This window comes from Megachile rotundata, chromosome 15 (assembly GCF_050947335.1).
Source record: "Megachile rotundata isolate GNS110a chromosome 15, iyMegRotu1, whole genome shotgun sequence".
Lineage (NCBI taxonomy): Eukaryota > Metazoa > Arthropoda > Insecta > Hymenoptera > Megachilidae > Megachile > Megachile rotundata.
In genome coordinates this window covers 13,913,877-13,934,439 of record NC_134997.1, presented here as the reverse complement: position 1 = coordinate 13,934,439, position 20,563 = coordinate 13,913,877, and the positions used below count along the sequence as shown (strand labels likewise).

At 40.0% G+C, this 20,563-nt stretch overlaps 2 protein-coding genes and 1 long non-coding RNA gene across 8 annotated transcripts in view; 2 read left to right on the top strand and 1 right to left on the bottom strand.

Annotated features, from left to right (window-relative positions):
* The first annotated feature begins 410 nt into the window (after window positions 1-410).
* Window positions 411-14,679, top strand: LOC100880491 (uncharacterized). 3 transcript variants are annotated; one of them, XM_012285803.2, is made up of 5 exons: window positions 411-569; window positions 2,699-2,816; window positions 7,407-7,523; window positions 8,224-8,726; window positions 9,012-14,679. In XM_012285803.2, exons 2-5 carry the CDS (start codon window positions 2,706-2,708, stop codon window positions 9,553-9,555), a joined length of 1,275 nt encoding a protein of 424 aa, XP_012141193.2. In that variant the 5' UTR covers window positions 411-569; window positions 2,699-2,705; the 3' UTR covers window positions 9,556-14,679. The 3 variants fall into 3 exon arrangements, with proteins under 3 accessions (XP_012141193.2, XP_012141194.2, XP_076396205.1); XM_076540090.1 differs by lacking the exon at window positions 411-569 and adding an exon at window positions 947-967; XM_012285804.2 differs by lacking the exon at window positions 2,699-2,816 and having other exon boundaries at window positions 419-569.
* Window positions 14,669-19,540, bottom strand: LOC143265834 (uncharacterized). Its single transcript, XR_013040588.1, has 3 exons — window positions 18,228-19,540; window positions 15,898-17,554; window positions 14,669-15,827 (listed from the first exon to the last, which is right to left on the bottom strand). It is a non-coding gene; the product is annotated as an uncharacterized LOC143265834 (long non-coding RNA).
* LOC100880603 (uncharacterized) overlaps window positions 15,738-20,563 on the top strand; it is a 106,350-nt gene continuing 101,524 nt past the window's right edge. For 3 of the 4 annotated variants that reach the window (XM_076540063.1, XM_076540062.1, XM_076540061.1), the window contains exon 1: window positions 15,738-15,879. In XM_076540063.1, coding sequence (XP_076396178.1) covers window positions 15,865-15,879 — 15 coding nt within the window. In that variant the 5' untranslated portion in view covers window positions 15,738-15,864. The remainder of the gene's footprint in view (window positions 15,880-20,563) is intronic. The other variant, XM_076540065.1, reaches the window with a different exon arrangement.

Sequence of the window (20,563 nt, the reverse complement as noted above, 5' to 3'; positions counted from 1 at the left end):
ATCTCTGCAAAAATATCGATTTCCACCTGCAAGGTCTAGTTAACCTCCTTCTAGGTTAACAAATCTAATAGTCACCTACCAGCACATTTTATATCGTAGAGTATTTAACAAATACATATATAAACATTTGAATTGTTTTGCAATTTATTAATAGATCGGTGTCGACCGATTCCAGATAACCGCGATTGTCTCTACTCGGTCATTCGTTCAAGGTCTCAGATTAGAATCTTGTTTAACAATATTTAAATCGTCTGGATCACGTTTGATTTGACGCAAGGATTATGCGGTACAAGGTATGAAAAGATAGCGATACGAGACTGAAGAGATTGCCGAGCCTGCGCGAAGAGTACCGCGGCAGCGTCGGGTGCATGGAGGGTAACGGTGGCTCAGGGGCGGCAGTGCGGGTTCAGGGGGCAGCGAGGGCGGGTGCCTCCGTTGAAACTACCCCTTGACAACAGCCCACAACTGTTCTTCGTCGTTCTCACCGAATTTCACGCCGCGGAATTTTTCTTTCTTCCCGTTTCTCCACTCGGTCGGAGCATCGAGGATCACGCGGCTCGTTCGTTCAGGTAAATCAGAAATATTCGAGAGATCTTGCTCTGGTCAATCAAGTGATTTCTTCAATTCGTGTCCATTCCCTTCGCGCAGGTTGTGGGTCCGTGTAACACATCCGGAACGTCGGTAATCGTCGGTAAGTACGGTTTCTCACGATACAGCCACTCAATAAGACCAATTGTTGTTTATAAATCACAGTAGCTTACATCCAACGCTTTGGTACGAGTTACTCGTGGTATACGCTCGCTTGTTCGGGTATGTAACGAACAATCGAACTTGTCAGGCAACTATGTCTCGAGAAATCGTGCTCACCGATGATTACCGACATCGTATCACGATCTGCGTAAGGGGTATGTTCACAGAGTGGGGAAAAGCACTCGGTAGACAGGAGCAACGTTTGCCTATCTTCGAGGTAAATCCACGCAACTGAAGGTGGTGTGCGTAAAGTAGACACGCGACGACGATGTACGTATATCGGTGCAAAGGTGTCCATCTAGAAGGTCTAGAAGACGATCCTCTCGCGGTGGTGTGCCCTCGACGGCTTGTTTGACGCGCGTCGACTTGGGTCGTATAGTGCTTCCTGTTGTGACGTATAATTGACACCGGTGCGTGACACACGGCACACGGTTGCTGCGAACTCGATGACTGCTCATCGACGAATCGTCATTCTCGACACGCGCTTCGGGATGCTGTGAATCTAACACGTATGAATTTACACTGGTACAAGTATTCAGAAGTATTCGGACACTTGACTAGTTTCGAAACGATAGTACACATAATTTGCACGTGTATCGTGTGCGTCAGATGCACATTGTACCGTGCACAGGGTGCGATATAAGTTAATGAACGGTAATTGTTACTTCCGTTATTCCGTAATTGCTACGTATAATAGAATACACTATCGCTAAGCAACGAAAATTGTCGGATTAAATTAATCTCTTTCTACAAATATGGAAGTTTTTTTCTTTACTACTACTTCTCTCTGAGATTAGATTAGTTTGCACTAAAGATTTTTTTTCGTGATAAAGGTGTTCAGATTCTTGTAAAATGATAATGTACTTCAATTTTTAGCGGCATTCCTTTCCTATCTTTAATGAATCGATCAAATTCGCAGCTGGTCAATGCTGACCTATTGCGAACCTGTCAGAAACGAAGTCACTTGAATACTTTCTATGCTAGCTAGTATAATATTTATAATTAATGACGCAAAATATTTTGTCCTTTATAAATATTGAAGGCTCGTGTCAAAAGATTGTATTTGATATTTTATACGTGCAACTAATCGATATTGCTTGTATACGTTTTCTCTCTATAACAGGATTAATTAATTAATCCTTTCTAACGAAGATTGCAACGTTGCTATCCAACGCGCTTTTTTCGATACACTCTCTATCGAACTACCTGGCGATATTTCGCCACTGCTAAATAAAAGAGCGAGCAAAGAAAGAAATAAATGTTTATCCCAGAATAAACTTGCGAGAAACTAGAGAAAACGTCTGGGACATCTTATTTTCGGTGTTCATTTCTTGTTACGCTGATCATAATAATGTATTCCTTATAACTCTATGTTCAAACACGCGTCGTGTTCAACGTCACAAAAGATTAACGTTATCGGATAATGACGGGAAAATATAGATCGCTTCGATAGCTTAGATTTTGTTGACTATGCTCGTAGAATTACGTAGATAAAAATACTTGACAGATAGTGCATTGTAATTGTGATGGATTTTTAAGTTTCAAACTCGTGTTTTGAAGTTTGCGAATTACGAGCACGTGAACAAACGGGGTGGTGTCTTTAAAGTAGAAAAATGGTATTGTACAAGAGTGTTCGCGGTCTCTCGAGGTCTGACTATGGCATATCGTGGCAAGTAGAATGTGCCCGTACTCGGTCAGCCTCGTCAGTGTAGCATCGTCCGCATCACTGGTTACAGCGAAAGTGATTTTTAGCGAAACAACAAACACGTTAGAGCAATCGAACATTATTTTAGTTCATTTGTTCAGGTAACGAATGTTCATGCGAATAAAATAAGTATTTTCTTTAAAAATTCAAGGGGATCGCAATTTTGTAACGTACACGTAGAGTCACGTGTTTTATGGGGCTTGAAAGTTTGTGCCACTCACACAATGATATCTCGATGATTAGTTTCAGCATGGAGTGCCCCGAAGCGATGGAACGAGGACGAAACTTTCGTCTGCTCGCCGAGGAGGAGTTGCCTCGACTCTTAGATTTCCTCGCTGGCTATTTACCTGAATCCTTAAAGGTGCGTGCAATTTTCCCCCGTGACTTTTATTCAGCTTGTCTGTAGTTACTTTTTAAAGTGTGAAGCGTTTGCGACGAAAACGTTCTTTTTGTTTTTTAAGTTCCCTCCGAGTTTGCTGTTTTTCAGTTGCTTACATCTTAAGTTTTATGGCATGCGATTATACCGATGTTTATGAACACTGAACTTTTAAGTTGTGCTTAGAATTTTCTTTCTCTTCTATGTGCATATCGGGGCTAAATCTATTTTATCTTCGAATAAAACTATCGCTAAATTCGGTACATTGGAAAGATAGGTTGACGCGACAGAAGCGATAAAAATTGATAGAAATGGTAGAAGGTAGGAAAACAAAATCGAGGAATCTTTCGCGAAGCCGGTGTTAGCGTTGCCGTAAGGATATCGTAAGAGGGTCCTCCGGGGAATAAAATCGGTAAAGACGAGGGAATAAGCCGACGCAAAGGAAGCGATCCTTTCGCAGTATTTCCGCCGTAACCCGGTCTAAGTGGTCGGCCGTTGAGCTAGGTTAGTGTCAAGGTCGCAGCTGGTACACGCTGTTTTCTGCAGCGACCTTCTCGCCGCGATATTTGCACGCTGCGTCGTCGTAAATCCACGCGAACGAACTTACTGATCTCTTTTTTTATACGGGCTACAGATGGCTAGACATCCGTACACTGGCGCATAAAAGCGGTATTCTGAAACGGATACGCTTTTTATCCCAGATAAACAAGTTTATGGCATTCGTTTTGGATCGGTTTCAAATATTAATGGTGTTCGGACAATTCGAAACGATGATAGTTCGAGCTTCTAGTAATCGACGCTTTGCTCTAATCGCGACAGTCTGACACGTAACGCTGTTATTCATAAGAGGAAGCGAACTGATTCATAGAGCATTGTGATAACGTTTAAAGAACACTAAGATGTCAAACATTATTTGTAAACCCAGCGGAAAGAGCAGTGGCAGTTTATCAAAAGAATTACTACAACACGAAACTTGCTATGTTTCGTAAACGAGGTCAACCAAATCATACGTTTATACGAGCTGTTTTCATTGTTTTTATGCATCGAATCAATTGCCGAAGAGACATCCACATATTACAGGACGTGCTGTATATACCGCGCAATTTACTTTGTCGCGAACATACTTTCGCGTTTCTCTGAACATACGTTCCCGAACGAACAGTAATCCCTTTACCGATACGTTTCAATGGATCAGATGTGTGTGCACCGATTACGCGATACCGAAGCGTACGCCCGCGTTTGTTACGACACGCTCAACGATGTGTATAAAAGCTGATATTTTTTTCTTCTTTTTTATCGCTTTCACCGTCGTTCCGACACGGAGAACGGGTTACCGTTTATTTTCACGCTGTATGCGAGAAGCTTTTCTATATACGTAACGACACCTTTGCTTCAGCTTTATCATGGTTGTTTGTCTGCTCTTTATCGCTGCGATCGTTATCGATTGTTACGTTGTATTTGCGCGGAAAGGGAAACGTTAATTTTTATGAACAGATAATTGGAAACTTCTTAATTCAAACGTAACGATTTACTTTCAGGACATCGTTCTTTAATTATACTTCCTTTTTATGGTGGAAATGAAGGCGAAGTTCCGATCGTAAGCGTAATTCCGTAACAACGTTAACAGAAATAACAACGCGGCATACCACGATAATTGATTCGTTTCATGGATTCACGTATCACTCGTTTTTTTATCGCGTTAATCGGACAAATGAAATTTCAGCATTTTCACGCAATTCGAAACACCGCAGTCTTGAATACACGTGTGTATATACGTGACAGACACCTGTTAATACAAACGATATTCTGGCGGCAGAGTGTAATAATCGGTCGTCGAACATGTTTACGAGAGAAAGTTACCCACCTCTTCATCCGTGATTCATTTAACGCCAATGAAATTGTTCATCCGACATATTTACTTTTTTCCATGAATTTATCTCGTAAACAGTTTTTTTAAATACCATCGGACTTTCAAAAACGGTCGATACTTCCAAATAGACAACTTTGGATTCTCTTATTGCGAATTAGGAACAGATTCCGCTAGTCCCGATTTCTCCTTCTTTCTCGCCTTTCACTCTCGACCCAGCGAGTTATCGATCTAAAAGAGTTTTGTTTCCTGCTCGTCGAGCGTCGTGAGGCTACCGGTGTTACAACCGTCAGCCACGCCACCTTGGTTCTGGTACCGATGTGTAAAGTGTACCAGAGTCAAGGCCAGGGTCGTGTTTCCGTGATTAATAACTTGCCGTCGATCTCGTAATCTTGCTGCGATATCGACCAACAGATTCATTCCTGCGACACTCCAATGGAATTCGATGTTGTAATTGTTGAATGTTGTCGAATCTCTTCGATCACTTATCTACATAGTATATCTTTTCTTTCTAAATTATCTCCACTGACATAACATCTGCGATGTACTCAACTTTTTTTACGACGTACTAATAGCAGTAATTTAGGACATTTGAAATGTTCAGGTCCCATAGCGCTACTTTGATAGTTGTTATCGTTTTCCAAAGAGTAAAACCTATCCCGGAAGAAAATGACGAAGAGGAAAAACTTGTCGTTATTTTTACGACTCGCTCGAGAGACCCGAATACCCCAGTAACTAACATTCTGGGACCTTTATAAATTCTGTCGCGCACATTATCTTCCCACACATTTCCGATAGGTCGCAAACAGTAGTTTGATCGCACGCGTTTTCAGGTTTCGCTCGCATGTTCCTTTTGCCAACTCCATTTCGTGTTAGCAGTTTGCGCGTGATTCGAAAGATTTAACGATGCCCGTTGGTACTCGTGTTGCGAGCCATAATGCTTGGCAGGCACGAAACGATGCCGCATACCGAACGCGTCGTTTATCCTGGAATAAAGCTGTGGTGTAGCCGGTAAAAAGACAGGGTCAAGGTCGTGTCCACACGTGACGAGGTATCGCACGTACTTATGTACATATGTATTTTCGAATCCGCATTCGAATCGATGCTTCTTGCGCGTCAAACAATTCTAGCGACGATGCTTAACGAGCCACGGCAATCAGACCGCAAGAACTTGACAATAGATCGAACAGCTTTAGCACAGCAGTTACGAAATCTGTGTCTTTCTTCTCTGAGTTCTCGTTTACGACGAGGGGTTGGGAGATGCGCAGGAGATAATACGTGTCCTTTCTACCTCTTTTCCCCCCCTTTTTTTTACACTGCAAAGTTATACGACAATAAGAGGACTTGTACTTTTGAAGTACAGCTGGAAAATAGTCCCGTTTGTTCGTATAAATAAAGGCAAATAGGTGAAGGTTTTCGAATTTGCATCAGAACGGTTTCAAGCTACAGGAATTAGAGAAAGGTCGCTACTTACGTACCCAAAATGAACCTTTGAATTTTAGAAAAGCTATCACGTTTACATGTGTTCGTTCTATTATTAATCTTGAAGCGAGTAAATTAGGTTGCATGACTCCTAACTCGTTTCAAACTTATCGTCAAGTTTGTTCAATCCTATTAAGCAGAATTTCTGAAGGTGATTCTTTGATGTTTCTGCCACGAGTTAACTAATAAACCACCTTTATTTCATACAAATAAATACGACAAGCATCTAAGGCCGAGAAGTTTTAATAAACGTCATTCAGTCGAATTTGAGCGAACAAGTCTGACAGAAACTTTGATATTAATTTAACTTTTACAGGGAGCAAAATTGAACGAGGTACCTTCGAATATCTTCCTCGACATCGCGGCCGAACTTTATTCTTCGAAATAAATTGTTTAAGTCGAAACAATCTTCTTTCGAAGGCATTTTTTTCTGTCTCAAAGACACCAAATAAATTCGGACAATTCGCGTGGCTTTCTCGTTCGCCTTTCTCGTTTTAGCCGCTTCTCGAGATCAAACCAGAGATATGTAAATTTCGGACTGGTTATACTTCACGTGCCGCGCGTGAAACACTTTATTACGCGACGACGCATCTGTGACTTTGAATATTTCAAGAAAAGACACGAAAGCACAATTCTATTTTATTTTTTTCCGGAAGAACACGCGAACAACGTAAGTACATACATTTCGCTTCGACATCGACCTTTTCTTTACGGACAAAATTCCATGCGTTCAAGAATCCAACCGATCGTTAACATCGAAGTAAGAAATATTTGAAATGATCTTTCCGTGGAAGTGTTTCAACGAAGAAGCCTTAGCTTGTTTCCTGGGTAAACACGGCAGTTTTTCGGTAAATGAAAAAGAAAATTTAATATGCAAGAGCATCGGTGGTAGCACGTGGTAGTTATTTCGCGAGACACCGTCTGGAGCGTCGCCCTCGGCTACATTTCTCTTCATCTTGCAGCTTCTTCGTAAATATCTACCCTTTCATTTCGAAGGCAACGCGCGAAATGAAAGAAACTTCTCTTTTAACCAGCCCGACACCTCGTGTATTTCTAATTCTTTCGTGAGATTACAACAGTTTCGACTATGTTTCATTATTGCTTTTTTTGCGAAACCATCAGCTATCTTAGACAATAGCCCTCCACCTCGATGTCACTAGCAAATAGGAATGTTATTCTATGTAAATTGTCACAATTTTTCATGGTAATGTCTCTTTGTTTTATAGTTCCATCAAACGTTGTTGACCTACATGCGGGACAGAGTATGGGACTTTCATTTCTACGTGGCTAACAACTGGCCCGAAGATGCTATCTGTTTACATTTTCCAGGCATGACGCTATCTGTGAGTATATAAAATAAATACCTATTCGTTTTTTTAAAGAAGGATCGATAACGCTGATATTCCGTGTCGTCGAGTACGGATTCGTGGTGAAATTTTTAAACGAACATCACATTTCTCTTACAATCTGTGAGAAAGTGAATTTATTTTCGTGTCAACAATTCGACATACGATAATATAACACTCCAAAGATATTCAAATGTAGATGGTTGGTGGTTTCATTGAACGAATAAAAAACTAAAAGGCGAAAGTAAATGGTCAATTTGGGAAGAGAAAATTGAAGACAATTTGCGTGCCTCCTGTAAATTCATCTTGTCTCCTGGCGTATCGCGAAAGGGTGCAGAAAAGTTGGCCCACATCCTTTCTTGGCTAACATCCAATCTTTTGTTTCACAGCCTTGCCAGTTCATTTACTGACCTAACTCGCGACTCTTCTAATCTACCTTTAGGTGATCCTTTAGTTAATTAACGTGTCCGCGCTGCTATGCGTTCGACATGAATTGTTGCGTGTCCTTCCAACTTGATCCATTAATCAGACCGGAGATAAAAACTTCGACACTTCAAAATTTACTATTTTTGCCAAGTTTCAAAGTTCAAAACATGCGAATATAAATTGAAGCTTAATTGAAACGAACGTGACCTTCCTTTTCCAGCATCGGTCTAATCAATTAGCTTGCTGAGATAACCGTTGCGTCGATTTTCAGCCACACGGTCTGCTCTTCGAGAGCGTGGGCGTGTTTTGCCCGAACGATCGACTGGAGCTGCTCAAGCTGCTAAGGGAGGAGGATATTTTGATCGACTGGACGAAGCCTCTTTATATTAACTTCGTTCACTTCGACATCGCCGAGGAGTTGACGCGTCTCTACGAAGGTACAGGAACCATCGACACGGTTGTCGGCGACGTTTACGTGTGCGCGGACGAGGAGAGCCTCAACGACGTCGAGGAACTGGACGAAGAAGCTGACCCTGATGTTCGAGTTCAACCCCTGAAGGCCGAACACGCCGAGGGCATCTACGAGCTGTATCCTGCGAACGATATGGAGTGTCACGAGGTCTTCCTACGGTTGATCAGGACTCTTCCAGCGGCTGGTGTGTTTGCGAAGGGTCGTCTAGCTGCTTGGATGGTCCAGTCTTATTACGGAGCGATGTTTTCTATGCAGACTAAGCCAGAGTATCGAAGAAAGGGATACGGAACGAAATTAGCAAGGTAAAACAGATTTTTCGTACCGTATGGGAATAGCCGTTTAATTAAGGAGCACAGGGGAAGGAGTGTCAATCGTCTTATTCGTTGTTATTTGCGAGTTAGGTGACGGTCGATGCTAGGGATCGATGCTAGTCAAATAGCAGAATTTGTAGTCCTTGTTTAAAGGCCAATATCGTTCCTACCCCTCTGCTTACCCTTAACCGAGAGAAGGCTAAATCGCACTCGAGTGTAAAAAGGAATATCGATAGTATATCAAGGGGACGATGTTATATAATGAAAAAATCGTAGGTACCTGACGAAACGGGTCGTCGAGAAAGGTTACCAGCCTTTCGTGGTAATTCGTCCGGAGAACGAAGCTAGTCAGAGCCTGTACAAGAAGCTGGGCTTCAGAAGGCTCTATCAAATAGTCCGAATGACGTTTATGCCCTCCACATGGCAGGAGGATGAAACCGAAACGAACCGTATCATGAGAGAGAACCTGGAGAACGCTGTCAGACAACTGACGATCGAACAGAAAGTGGTGGACGCGTTGAGAAGCGAGGAAGAGATTTCCATCAACGAGGAAACTACGGACAACAAAGAGGAGGCGATAGAATCGTTGAACGACGAAGAGAATCCTGAAATGGTCGTCGAGGAACCCGAAGACAAAACGGAGAATCAAATAGACGAAACTGTCGAGGTTGTAGAAGAAGGGGGAAGAATAGACATTTCAGAATTGTCGATCGAGGAAACGACCGCTGATGTTGCGCAACAAGACGAAGAAGCTTCTGGCAACAATGACGGTAGTAATCAAGACGATGGAGGAACAGATGCTGGGGACTTGGATAATTAAATTATACGAATGGATTATTCGACCAAAGGTCCATGATTTGCATCGCGTTGGTCGCTCGAGGGTGTGCTCTTCTCTTCAGGATCGATAGCGGAATCGGTTCTATCGACGATGACTGGTTCTATCTCGATAGAAAGATTTGCCTCGCACGAATTATACATCGTTGCTCTTATATTCTATAAAATAGCTAACCAACTTTATCGACGTTCAAGATATTACGATTTAAAAGCCATTTCGCATCTGTTCAAGAATCATTTGGAACATCCCCAAGTAGACACTGTACTATTTTCAGAAAATTGTCGATAGTTTTTCTATGCTAACGAAGCCATTCTTGCCAATTGAAAGTATACTATTTGTTAAGTATTTCTATTTATTGTCCATCGACGACGAAGCCCTAAGTAAGGTTTTTCGTGGAGAAGAGCACTCGAGCGACGCGCTTAAAGGGTGAAAGGGAAGAGAGAAAATTATTTTACGAAATTTAACGATATATTACGGCACCGCGTTCGTGCGAGGCTTCGATTCGCGTACGAAGAGGCACGATTCTACGTACGGGTTCCTCATATCAGACTGTTCGAAGAATGTCGTGAGTCTCAGGAATCATCTAGACGTATCCTTTGAATTGTCAAGGTTAGATTGTTTCAAAGTCTATCCGTACCGTGTCTGGTATCTTCTTGTTATATACGTATGTATATACATATATTCGGGGAAAATTCATTGTTCTATTTGTCACGGTAACGCGAGCTGGATCATTCGCATAAATCGATCCATCTCGATACGTGATTTTGGAATTGAACGTTTCTTCGGAATTCACGCGAATGTTTTGTTAATCGTTTCTCGTATACTTTAGTCAAAATATTTGTTAAAATTTCACGAGTTGAATTATCGAACGATTAAAGATTAATCCTTCGAGCGAACAGATTCTTCGACCTAAAATTATCCGCAGATTAATACAAATTTTAATGTCCGACAAGTTACACGTGTTTTTATCAAAATAGCATCTTGTCGTTCGGTGAATTGACCTGGAGATGCAACGAGTACAAATCAACGTGTAATTGGGTATTCTGTTGCACGAGGAAAATTGAATATTAAAATTACGAGTACCTGTGTCCCATTCGTTTCTTAAGCGACCAAAATTCACGATAGACTTTGAGTAACAAAACGTTCGAGTCCAAACGATAAATTGTTTGTTACATGTATCACGATGAAAAAACAAGGAACAAACTGTTGCGTGCGACGATAGAATATCAGCCACGAAACGCGCGACCGCTGTTAGAAAACTTTCGCGCTGAATCAGTCTGTGATTATAATTTCCTTATGTAAAGTAGCGTTTCGAGCAAAAATTCAGAAGCCTCGTGCGACCTCGACACGCTTTCCTTAATACAAGTAGAAGCCAATTACTGTGCCGGCGACGTTCGACCCGTAGTTGTCAATTTCCAGCCAACGTTCGATTATAACGATAACAGCTTCGATTTCAGCCACGCGTTTTGATCATACAGGGTGTAGAGAATAACGCTTTCGTTTCGAACAAACTTTTTTCTACAGCTTTTCGAACATTCTATGGGGTGTTATAAAGTTAAACTTCACTTTGTACGTTCTATAATCTATAAATAAAGCAGGTGATTCGATTCACATTCCTATGAAATTATTTTATAGTGCAACTTCTTACGTCAATTTATAATATTTTGTGGCGCACAAAAGATTTTTCTCTGTGATAGAATTGGAGCAAGCAAAATACGTGATTTTAAAATTATAATTAATCATTTCTTTTACTATAGAATGTCAAATGTGCGCTTGACTTTGTAACACCTTGTATATTTAATTGTATCTTCGATAAGATCTATATATATATATATATTTAAATAATCAAAAATTTTGTCCACTTTCGAAATTTCATGTATTTTTACGCATAGAGTTTCGCAAGAATTGTTCGATCGATACGCACCGACGCAGAAATTGGTGTAGCGTGCGAGCCAATGATAATAAAATTATGAATAGCGACTATCATATAATTAATATTACAATTAGTTACAAAATATACGTTGTATAATATGGAAATATACCGCGCAAAAGGAAGCCTGGTCAGCCCGGCTACGCTTACCGAACGAGAACCATCTCTAGTGTCTAAGTATGTACGTAGTTAACACTATTTGTATCATTTTTTCTACGTTTCATAGGACGAGAATTAAATCGAGACCGATATTAGAGCCGGGTAACGCGTAACCAGGAGAACAGAGATTTTTGAGAAAAGAGTAAAAATATGGTCGAAGCTGGGACGTCCGGGCGATTCCTCAAAGGCCCTCAAAGATCCTCGTTTATTTTGGATTTTCGACGTTTCCGGGGGCCAGCTGTGATATTTTCCCCATTCCACTTACGCTCTGGTCGCGGTACCAAGCTTAGATCTTAGGTAAGAATTGGTTGTCGTTGATGGGATACACCTAAAATGCTCCTTCAATTCCATTGATGTTTTGCCACCGACGTGCTTAGCGTATCGTACAAAATTTATCGTTTCGTGTTCGTTGTAACCGATACTTGGAGGACCAACGATATTGGCAAGAATAACGTGAAAAATTGATGACATTAGGTTGTTACGTACCGAATACTCGATTTCGAAACGGAGAAAGTCTCTTATGAACCGATGACATGGACGTGTTGCAAAACGGCACTTACAGCATATCAATTTGAAGCTTAATGTTTCGTGAAAATGACCATTTCGTTAATGTTCTTAATAGCTGGTGGCCACTGATAGTAAATAATGACCAATTTCCAAAGAACTCTTACACGATCGTGTGATATAAAAATACCACTCGAAATTCGATGAAAACTAAACGAAAATAATTGCGTTCGATATGCAACAACCTACATTTGTAATTCTTAATCCTTAGAATGCTATGAGCGGATACACGAGATGTTTCCAAGAATCCAGTTTACCATTTTTTAATCCGAAAATTAAGGGTTCGACTTCCGACACGCCATTTTACGTAGATCTTGGGAAGGCCCCAAAATGGTGAAGGACTTCTCAATTTATTTTCTCATGGAAAGTATAAGTCTCGTGACGTTTTCTTTGAAACGCTCTGTATACGCTTAGCAAGAACCATCGTTGTGGCCTATAGGCATATATAATAGAATTAGCTCGTTGTTTTCATTGAACAGACATTGTTCTTTTCGAGATTATTCAAAAAATGTTGGTCACGGTGTTATAGGCATCGGTCTTTTTTAAAAAGAAAATTGATCCATTAGGAATTTCAAAATTGAAAGTACAATACCAAAATCGTCCTCTGAGCATAAAGTATTTTAAAATACAAATTAATCGCACGCGTCACCTCGACCTCGTTCCCAAGTAAAAGAATAAGGTTGTACTTTACAGAACACTTCAAACGATTGATTTATAAAAGACCTGTACGAGAAAACGATTAGACGGTTTAATCGTTCGGAAAATCTACGTAATGTCCTGAATCGCTTTAAATCGATAATTTTTGCTATTCCGCAACAGCGACCTAACCTGAGTATTCCCATTATTATTTCGTACACTTTCTTCTATTATGCACAAGTTAGAATGGAATTCGCGAGTACGGTTAATGACTAAACAGAACGGTCATTACGAGAATCTCTTAATCGACCCAGCGAATCGAAAAGTGCATCGAATGTCGTAGAATGCGAAACGCGGTGGAAAAACTGATCATAGTTCCTACAATTTCAATTATTTCAACGTTCAGAATCGTTTATTTCAATCACGCGGTGCACTTTTCGATTCTATCTCACCATGTCAATTACAAGCGTCACCTTCTGCGTCACGTCGTCAACGATTAACGCTAGAACATCGATACAATTTTACTTGTGCGGAAGAGAAACGACAGAGAAACCGCTAAGCAAATATTAAAATCTTTCTTTTATGTTTTTTATAAGGTAGTCGCATACCGAGTAACCGATTTCGAAACGTGGAAAGTGAGACGCGATATAATCGGGATAAAAATAGCGCATGTTTATTTCCTATATTTCGAAATCGTCGATTTGTAATGCGAGTATCTCATATTTCTATTAATTTTGCGAGTTTATCTGTCTAATAAGAGCTTGAACGTTCTGTAGGTAATGCGAGTTCCATAAATACCGATCGTTCTGGTGTTAATGCGCATTTAACGATCCGTGACGAGTGCGTTACTCGCACAAAACGATTTCTCGTAATGACCACGCGACATTTAATTCCGTTGGATAGCTTTCAATACGTTAATTATAAAGTCTTATCTTGCTTTCAGTTTCTAACATCTGTTTACAACGTCAATTCGATGCGCGTACCCAAAACGATGACTAAAAACAACCTGTTAAGCAATTATATATTCTTTGTTACAAATATAATATTTTAAAATAATAGAAACAAATATTTGGTAGCTTATTTTTGTTGTTTTATTTTATATTTAACACCGACTCGCGCTCGCGAAAGAAAAAATTAAGTCTTTTCTTTGATCGAAGGATTTGTTCGATTCTAACCTAAAACGTAATCGACAACCGTTTGCGACTTTCATTCGACACGTTATCTGAACTTTCTATTAAACTCTTGCAAGGGATCGTGATTGAAAAAAAAATGTTCAAACGAAACAAGTGTTGAAAAAAAGAAGCAACAACGAAGTACCATTAAATTTATATCGATCCCGCATCTAGTTTGCTAATTCTAGCGCAACGCAAGTCAATGTCTCGCGAAATAGGCCTAAAATCCGTCTGTTGACATCTAAACAGCACACTTCTACAATTATTGTAAATATATATAATATACGTATATATAATATATACATATATCCTTCCTATTTCCTCGTGCACGTTGCCTTCCGCTACAACAAACTCTTTGTCTGGAGCAACACTTAAACCTCTGTCGTGCGACATATGAAAGTTACACAAATTAAAACAATAATAAATAAATGGAAAATAAGAATTGTGTCACGAATACAAAACTGATCGCAAGTCTATTTGATTGTAAAGAGCGAGAAAACGGAAAGTTAACCTATGAAACGTCGATGGCGTTGATTTGTATGTTTGATAAAGGCGAATAATCGCAGCGTGAGAAACGCTAGTTTTGTGACAACTGGAAATTGGAAAAGAGCTTTGGGTAATAAATGGAACAAACAAATGATTTTTCAACGATTGTGTCATTTATTGTACACTCTCCCCTATCGACACGCTTCTTAGTGTACATCGACCGATAACCGAATGATTGTTTTCGTTTCGTTGTCGGTCAGTGAATTATTCAAATAGCCAATTACAAATTCATTTGTTCGTGTACATTGTCCACATTTTAGTTCACGTTCAAGAAAGTATATTTCTACGATTCGGAGTTACCGATGACATTTCGCTCGATACCATCCGGCAAAACACTGTACAAAATATAATCGGTTAATAAAATAAACTACACTTACGTTGAACACAAAGACTAAAGGTATTCGTAAAGCGCAATCGATGTACGATAACGTTTCAGCCACGTTGTCTCTTGATCGCTGCAAGCGCATATTATTTTATGACAGCGATACAACAATCGTAAAAAACAATGCATCTTCATTATCGTGTGTTTAATTGTCAAAAACTGTCAGTGTACACAAAACTATTCATGTTTTATCACTACCGTCGAACTGGGCAATATCGGTACGATCAACGGTTTACAGCGAACCGTAAATTTTCGACGAAAACGCACAAACACAGCTCGTTATTTATTAACGCAAACGATTCGTCGACCGCACAGAAACGAAACATCGTCGAGTATAAGGTTAGAGCACAAAAATTTGTCGCGTAGTCGTTTGTTCGCACCGTTCGTGACGAACCAGTAATAAATCCGACGAATTGGCTCGTACAATGCGTAACTACGTAATAAAATACACAACAAACCGTAGGAAAAGAAGTACGTAACACCTTAGAGAAGATCGGCAACGGTCCAGCATGGACAGCACTAGTACCGAGTGGAACTACGAGAACGATAAGAGACGACAGGTGACTGGGTGACTGGAAGCTGCGCCATGCGCGTACCTCGCTGTGCCTCGGCGTCGCTCGAGCACGCTCGCCGTCACTCGGGCGCCTCCGGCAGCGCGTGGTGGGGCGAGCAGTGTATCCGTGACGTCACATAATTAGAGTAAATACAAAGTAGTCTTGATGGGACAGCGGCGTGCGCCGCACCGTGAGTCGCTGGTCCGCGCGCGTCAAACGTATATCGTTTCGATACACGCACACCGCGTTTGTGTAGCTCGTGATATATCGCGCTATGTGCCGTCAGTGTGTGTGTGCCAAAGGATCCTAGATGACTGTGGGAATAGTGAGTGACAGTTGTGCAGCAAAGAAATGGAAAAGATAGAGGTGAGTTAATTGTTATACCATATTAATGTGTGGAATAATTGAAAAAGTTATACGTGCCGGTCAGTGTACGGATTCCGCGCGACTCCGTTCTTTTTTCTTTACCCGTTCGCTGTCGAATTCACCCGACGTGGGTTCTCGCTCTCGTCCGTAATGCAGAAGTGACAGCGTGGTGATGAGTGGGGGAAGGGGTAGTCAATGGTGGGGAGATGATCGTGTAGTTAGACATCTGGCAACGAATGCAATTGTGTGTATCTTCGATGTGCCACACTATTAGACGGACTGATTACTTCTCCCTTCTCCTACGTTATCAATCGCGTCGTCTTTCTCTGTTTCATTTTCATTTCTCTCTGTCAACTTTGTGATTCGGCTTTTATCTCTCTCGCACGTTTCTTGCCCCCTCCCCCCATCTACTCCTACTCCCCCAACTTCTACCCTACTCTTCGTTCTTTTTCTCTCTCGCTCGTTCGTATGCTTGCTTACTTTTTCTCTCCGTTTACATATCTCAGTCAGTCGATCCTTCTCTTTCTCTCTCTCTCTTTCTCTTTATCTCGCTTATTCTTTCTATCTTTCTCGCTCATTCTGTTAGTACACTTTGTGCCTTTCTCTCTCTTTCCCTCTTTCGTGTTCTCTCATTCTCAGTTAGTGAGGTATTTATAGATGTGCCTTAACCCGATTTAACACAGCCACCTCGACTCGCATTGTCCTAACAACGATTTAATGAGAAATTACATTTTTCCCGAATTCTTTCTCTTTCGTATTTTTTTTTCTATCAAATATTTTCTCTTTCGATTTTTCGTTTTATTTTTTTAATTATTCTAGTTGAAATACGAAACGAGGGTTAAAGAGAAAACAACAGCACTATTCGTGCACATGTTTGAGAGTCGAATCGATAAGTACGTCCGTTATTATTAGGATGAAATATTATGGTACACCGGCAGATAAATAGAGCGTCGCTTGTTTAAAGGAAATTTTAACAACGTGTGCGTTTGACTGTGCGAGAAAAATATATTTAGTGTACTTCGTGGAAAGTATGTACAATCGGATGAAAGGCTTTACGACAATTTTTATTATCGAATTTTTTCGCTTCTTCTCTTTTGTTTATACGACGAAACCAATTCAATTGACGTTATTTATTTACTACACAAAACAGAGTAACAATTAACCCGTATGTTTCGATGATTCAATTACTGATTTTCCGGCAATATCTGTTTTTTGTTATTTTCACGTATCTCGCGTGTTCTCTCTTTTTATTTTCTCCACCACTCCACCCACTCGCGTTCTCTCTCTTTCTCTCTGGTATTCATTCGTTCTCGCTATCTTTGCTAGCAAACGAATTGAAAGTATACATTTGAGAACTAAATCGATAATGTAGGGTCGCGAGTCACGGTTGGTAATTATATTGTATCAGTGCCGAAGCGGTGAATGTTATTTTTGTTATCATAACTCAGCTAAGTACATAATACACGCAAAGCGTTCTCTATTATCTTTTTCTCGTAACAAGTAAACTTTTGCAGTTTTCGTCGCTTTTGTCCTCCGTATATAGTAACTTAAAATATTCTCTCTGGCTTTCGCGAATAAAGTGTGCTTTTTTTCTGACGAGCTATTTAGCGTCCGTAGAAATTTTTATTTCTTTTTTTTTGCTCTCTCTTTCTCTCTCTCTCTCTCTACTCGTTTGCTGAAACGAAAAATACAAACTGTAAGAAATGTTACTGGTAGATGCAATAATAATCAGTGCGCCAACGAAAATTTCCATCCCCTTGCGACCTATACTCGACCGTCTATGACGTAATAAAATTATATATTTACACGACACGATGCTATTTGGAGTATAAGTGAGCTACGGTAAAATCATGTTATTATACAATATTGAACGCCCTGCTTATAAACTGAACGTAACGTTTTAGGAGAATATTATCAATTGTAGAATCGTAAAATATAGATCGGTAAATGACGATGAATATTAAACACGTTTTATTTAATTTCGAACGAATTCAAATTTAATTTAGTGTATTCGAACAATTCGCGTTTAATCAAATATTACAATTTATTAATTAAATTTGAATAAACGAGCGAACGAAAATAATTAAATAATTCACCGAAATTCATGATACACGTTTCAAATAATCGAACGATTTAATTAAAGGGTGGAACGAAAACTTTTTATAAACGATATAACGTCAGTTCTATTTATTAATTCCGCGCGTACGATTAAATAATACGTGAATCGCGATTAAAATAATGCTCCGTCCTTGTGGCAAACAAGTACACCTATATTATTACGTTTGAGCGTGTGTGTGTGTGTGCGCGCGATTCAGAAGTTGTAAAAAATAACAAAACATTTGTTTTACCTTGACTGTAATTTCCAACGCGGTTCGTTTCGTATTGCAAAGCCGTTCAATATCTGCTTAAATATATGTATGTAATATAAACGCATTATCTTTCTACGATTTTTTGCCACTCGAGAATGGTGGATCTATTCGTGAAATTGCATTAAAATTGTTTCGAATAAGCGAGCCATTTTTGCCATCGAGAGAATTGCATCATTTGCCTGACATAGCAGTATTTACGTTTAAGGATTTCAATATTACACAAACGTATGACATCTCTAAAGAGATTAAACTCGGAATTTAGTGCACGAACCGTAATTCACGTCGTCGATAACTTCGTAGCGTTCGCCCAGGCCCGTATATACAACACGTAAAAACCTTTCTCACGACCAATCATTTTCTCGCTGAGATTTATGTAATATAATATTCGTTAGTCGTTGTTCTTGATTCTCTATTCGCGAACCACCGCCACGAACGCAAATATAGCACCGATAAAAATACTGTTCGTGCTCGTAAGATAATTATCTCGTGATTCACCGAGCGTTGTTTCTTTTCTCGTTACGAGTCCTTAATAAATTTCGTAGCCAGTTATGGCCAAGTTTTCGTCCCCTCTGTTCTCTCTTTTTTTTCTACATCTAAATAATATTTGAATTCGTCACGCACACAAGTTCTCCTTTGCCATTCTTTTTCGTATCATATATTTCGCATTATAATTTTACCTCGCCTAGAAAATTGCGAATTCCTGTTTTACATTTGTAATTATAATTTGTTTCGCACACATGTTCGGGAATACGTTCTAAGTGGTTTTGATACACGAGAATCTAAACGGAAAACTATTCGAGAGGCGGAACACGTACATATAATTTCTTATCTTATTATTTTCCATTATATGTATGTACATTACGTGTATCTTTATTTTTCTTCTTCTTCTTTTCCTTTCATTAATTTGCTCGGTAATCCGCCGTGCATACGTATAATATCGCGTATACATACACTCGGTGTGTTTACATGCCTCTCTCTCTTTCTCTTTCTGTCTCTTCCCCGCTTCGTGCAACTTCGGCCGTGTTCGTGTTGATACGCGTGACATGATGCGCGCGCACGCCCAACACGTACAGCACGAGTCAAATTCAACGAACCGAGCGGGACAGGTGCTTCACTAACAATAGTGGTGCACGCCTTTGAAAATATACTTCAAATAATGATCGCGACGCTAAGCGCACTTCCAGTTATCGCGTAAAGCTACCTGCCGTGCACGATACATGTACGCACACGCCTCGCACACCACAAAAACGATAGGTTGGATAAATTTTATGATCTTTCAACGGCAAAGGAAATTAGCCGATAATTCATCCGCGTGCATGCGCTTGCTCCCGTTCGCCGGAATTCAATTGGCGATTCATAATTAAAATTTGTGTACACGCGATCGGGCATATATTTATTCCCGCTCACGTTCGCCTATCGAGTGCGTGTATCGATTTTTGCGCGTTCGGCCCAATCGAATATTCATGATCCCTGAAAAATGAGATTTAGGTTATGTTATGTACCGCGTTGATTTAACGTCCTCCGATAAAGATGTTGTTTTATCGATTAGTTCAACGATTATCTCGGTCCATTATTTATTTTTAATCTAGATCGATACGTTTTTAAGGTATTAGAACAAAGATAAAATATATTTAGTAGTTTCATGAATCTTGCTCGTTGATTTGGTGTGGTTCGCTTCTTACTCTGATCCTCGTATGGTCCCACAGAAAACCTCCCGCTCTTTTCTGCTAACGACATTAAAGGAAAGTACCCCGTTGCCTGCCTTAATGGAATTTACTTTTGTAGCTTCGCGGAGCTCGCTCATACTTCGCAGAGTAAATTGCACCGCGAGGGTGGATCACGAAAAACAAGTGTCTCGATTTGACGCGAACAATACCATGTTTCTCTCGTCTGAAATTATTTCACGAATTTAAAAATCAAAATATCTACCTGGTTCGAATCAAAAAATTGTGTTATAGGTGGTTATAGCGAGTGAAACTTTTTTACGCTTTAAAATATTTGAGAATTCGAAAAATTGTTTGTATTTTTCGTGGCCATCGATTCTAACGCTCTCGTGTCGAATCGCATCCGTACAAAATTCTCTTAAAAAATAAAAAACGGAAAAACCGTAAACCGAGCTGTTATTTGTTTGGCCATTTAATTTTGATCGATATTAATTCTACGAATATTTACAAAATACGTGAAGTATTAAGTCGGTTCGAGGGCTTGGATCTGGCTATAAATATGAAATTTTAAATGAAACATCGTTTTATCAAACTGCCTTTTCTCACTTGATAAATCGTTACACCGACTAACGCGTTTAGATTTGTTTGATC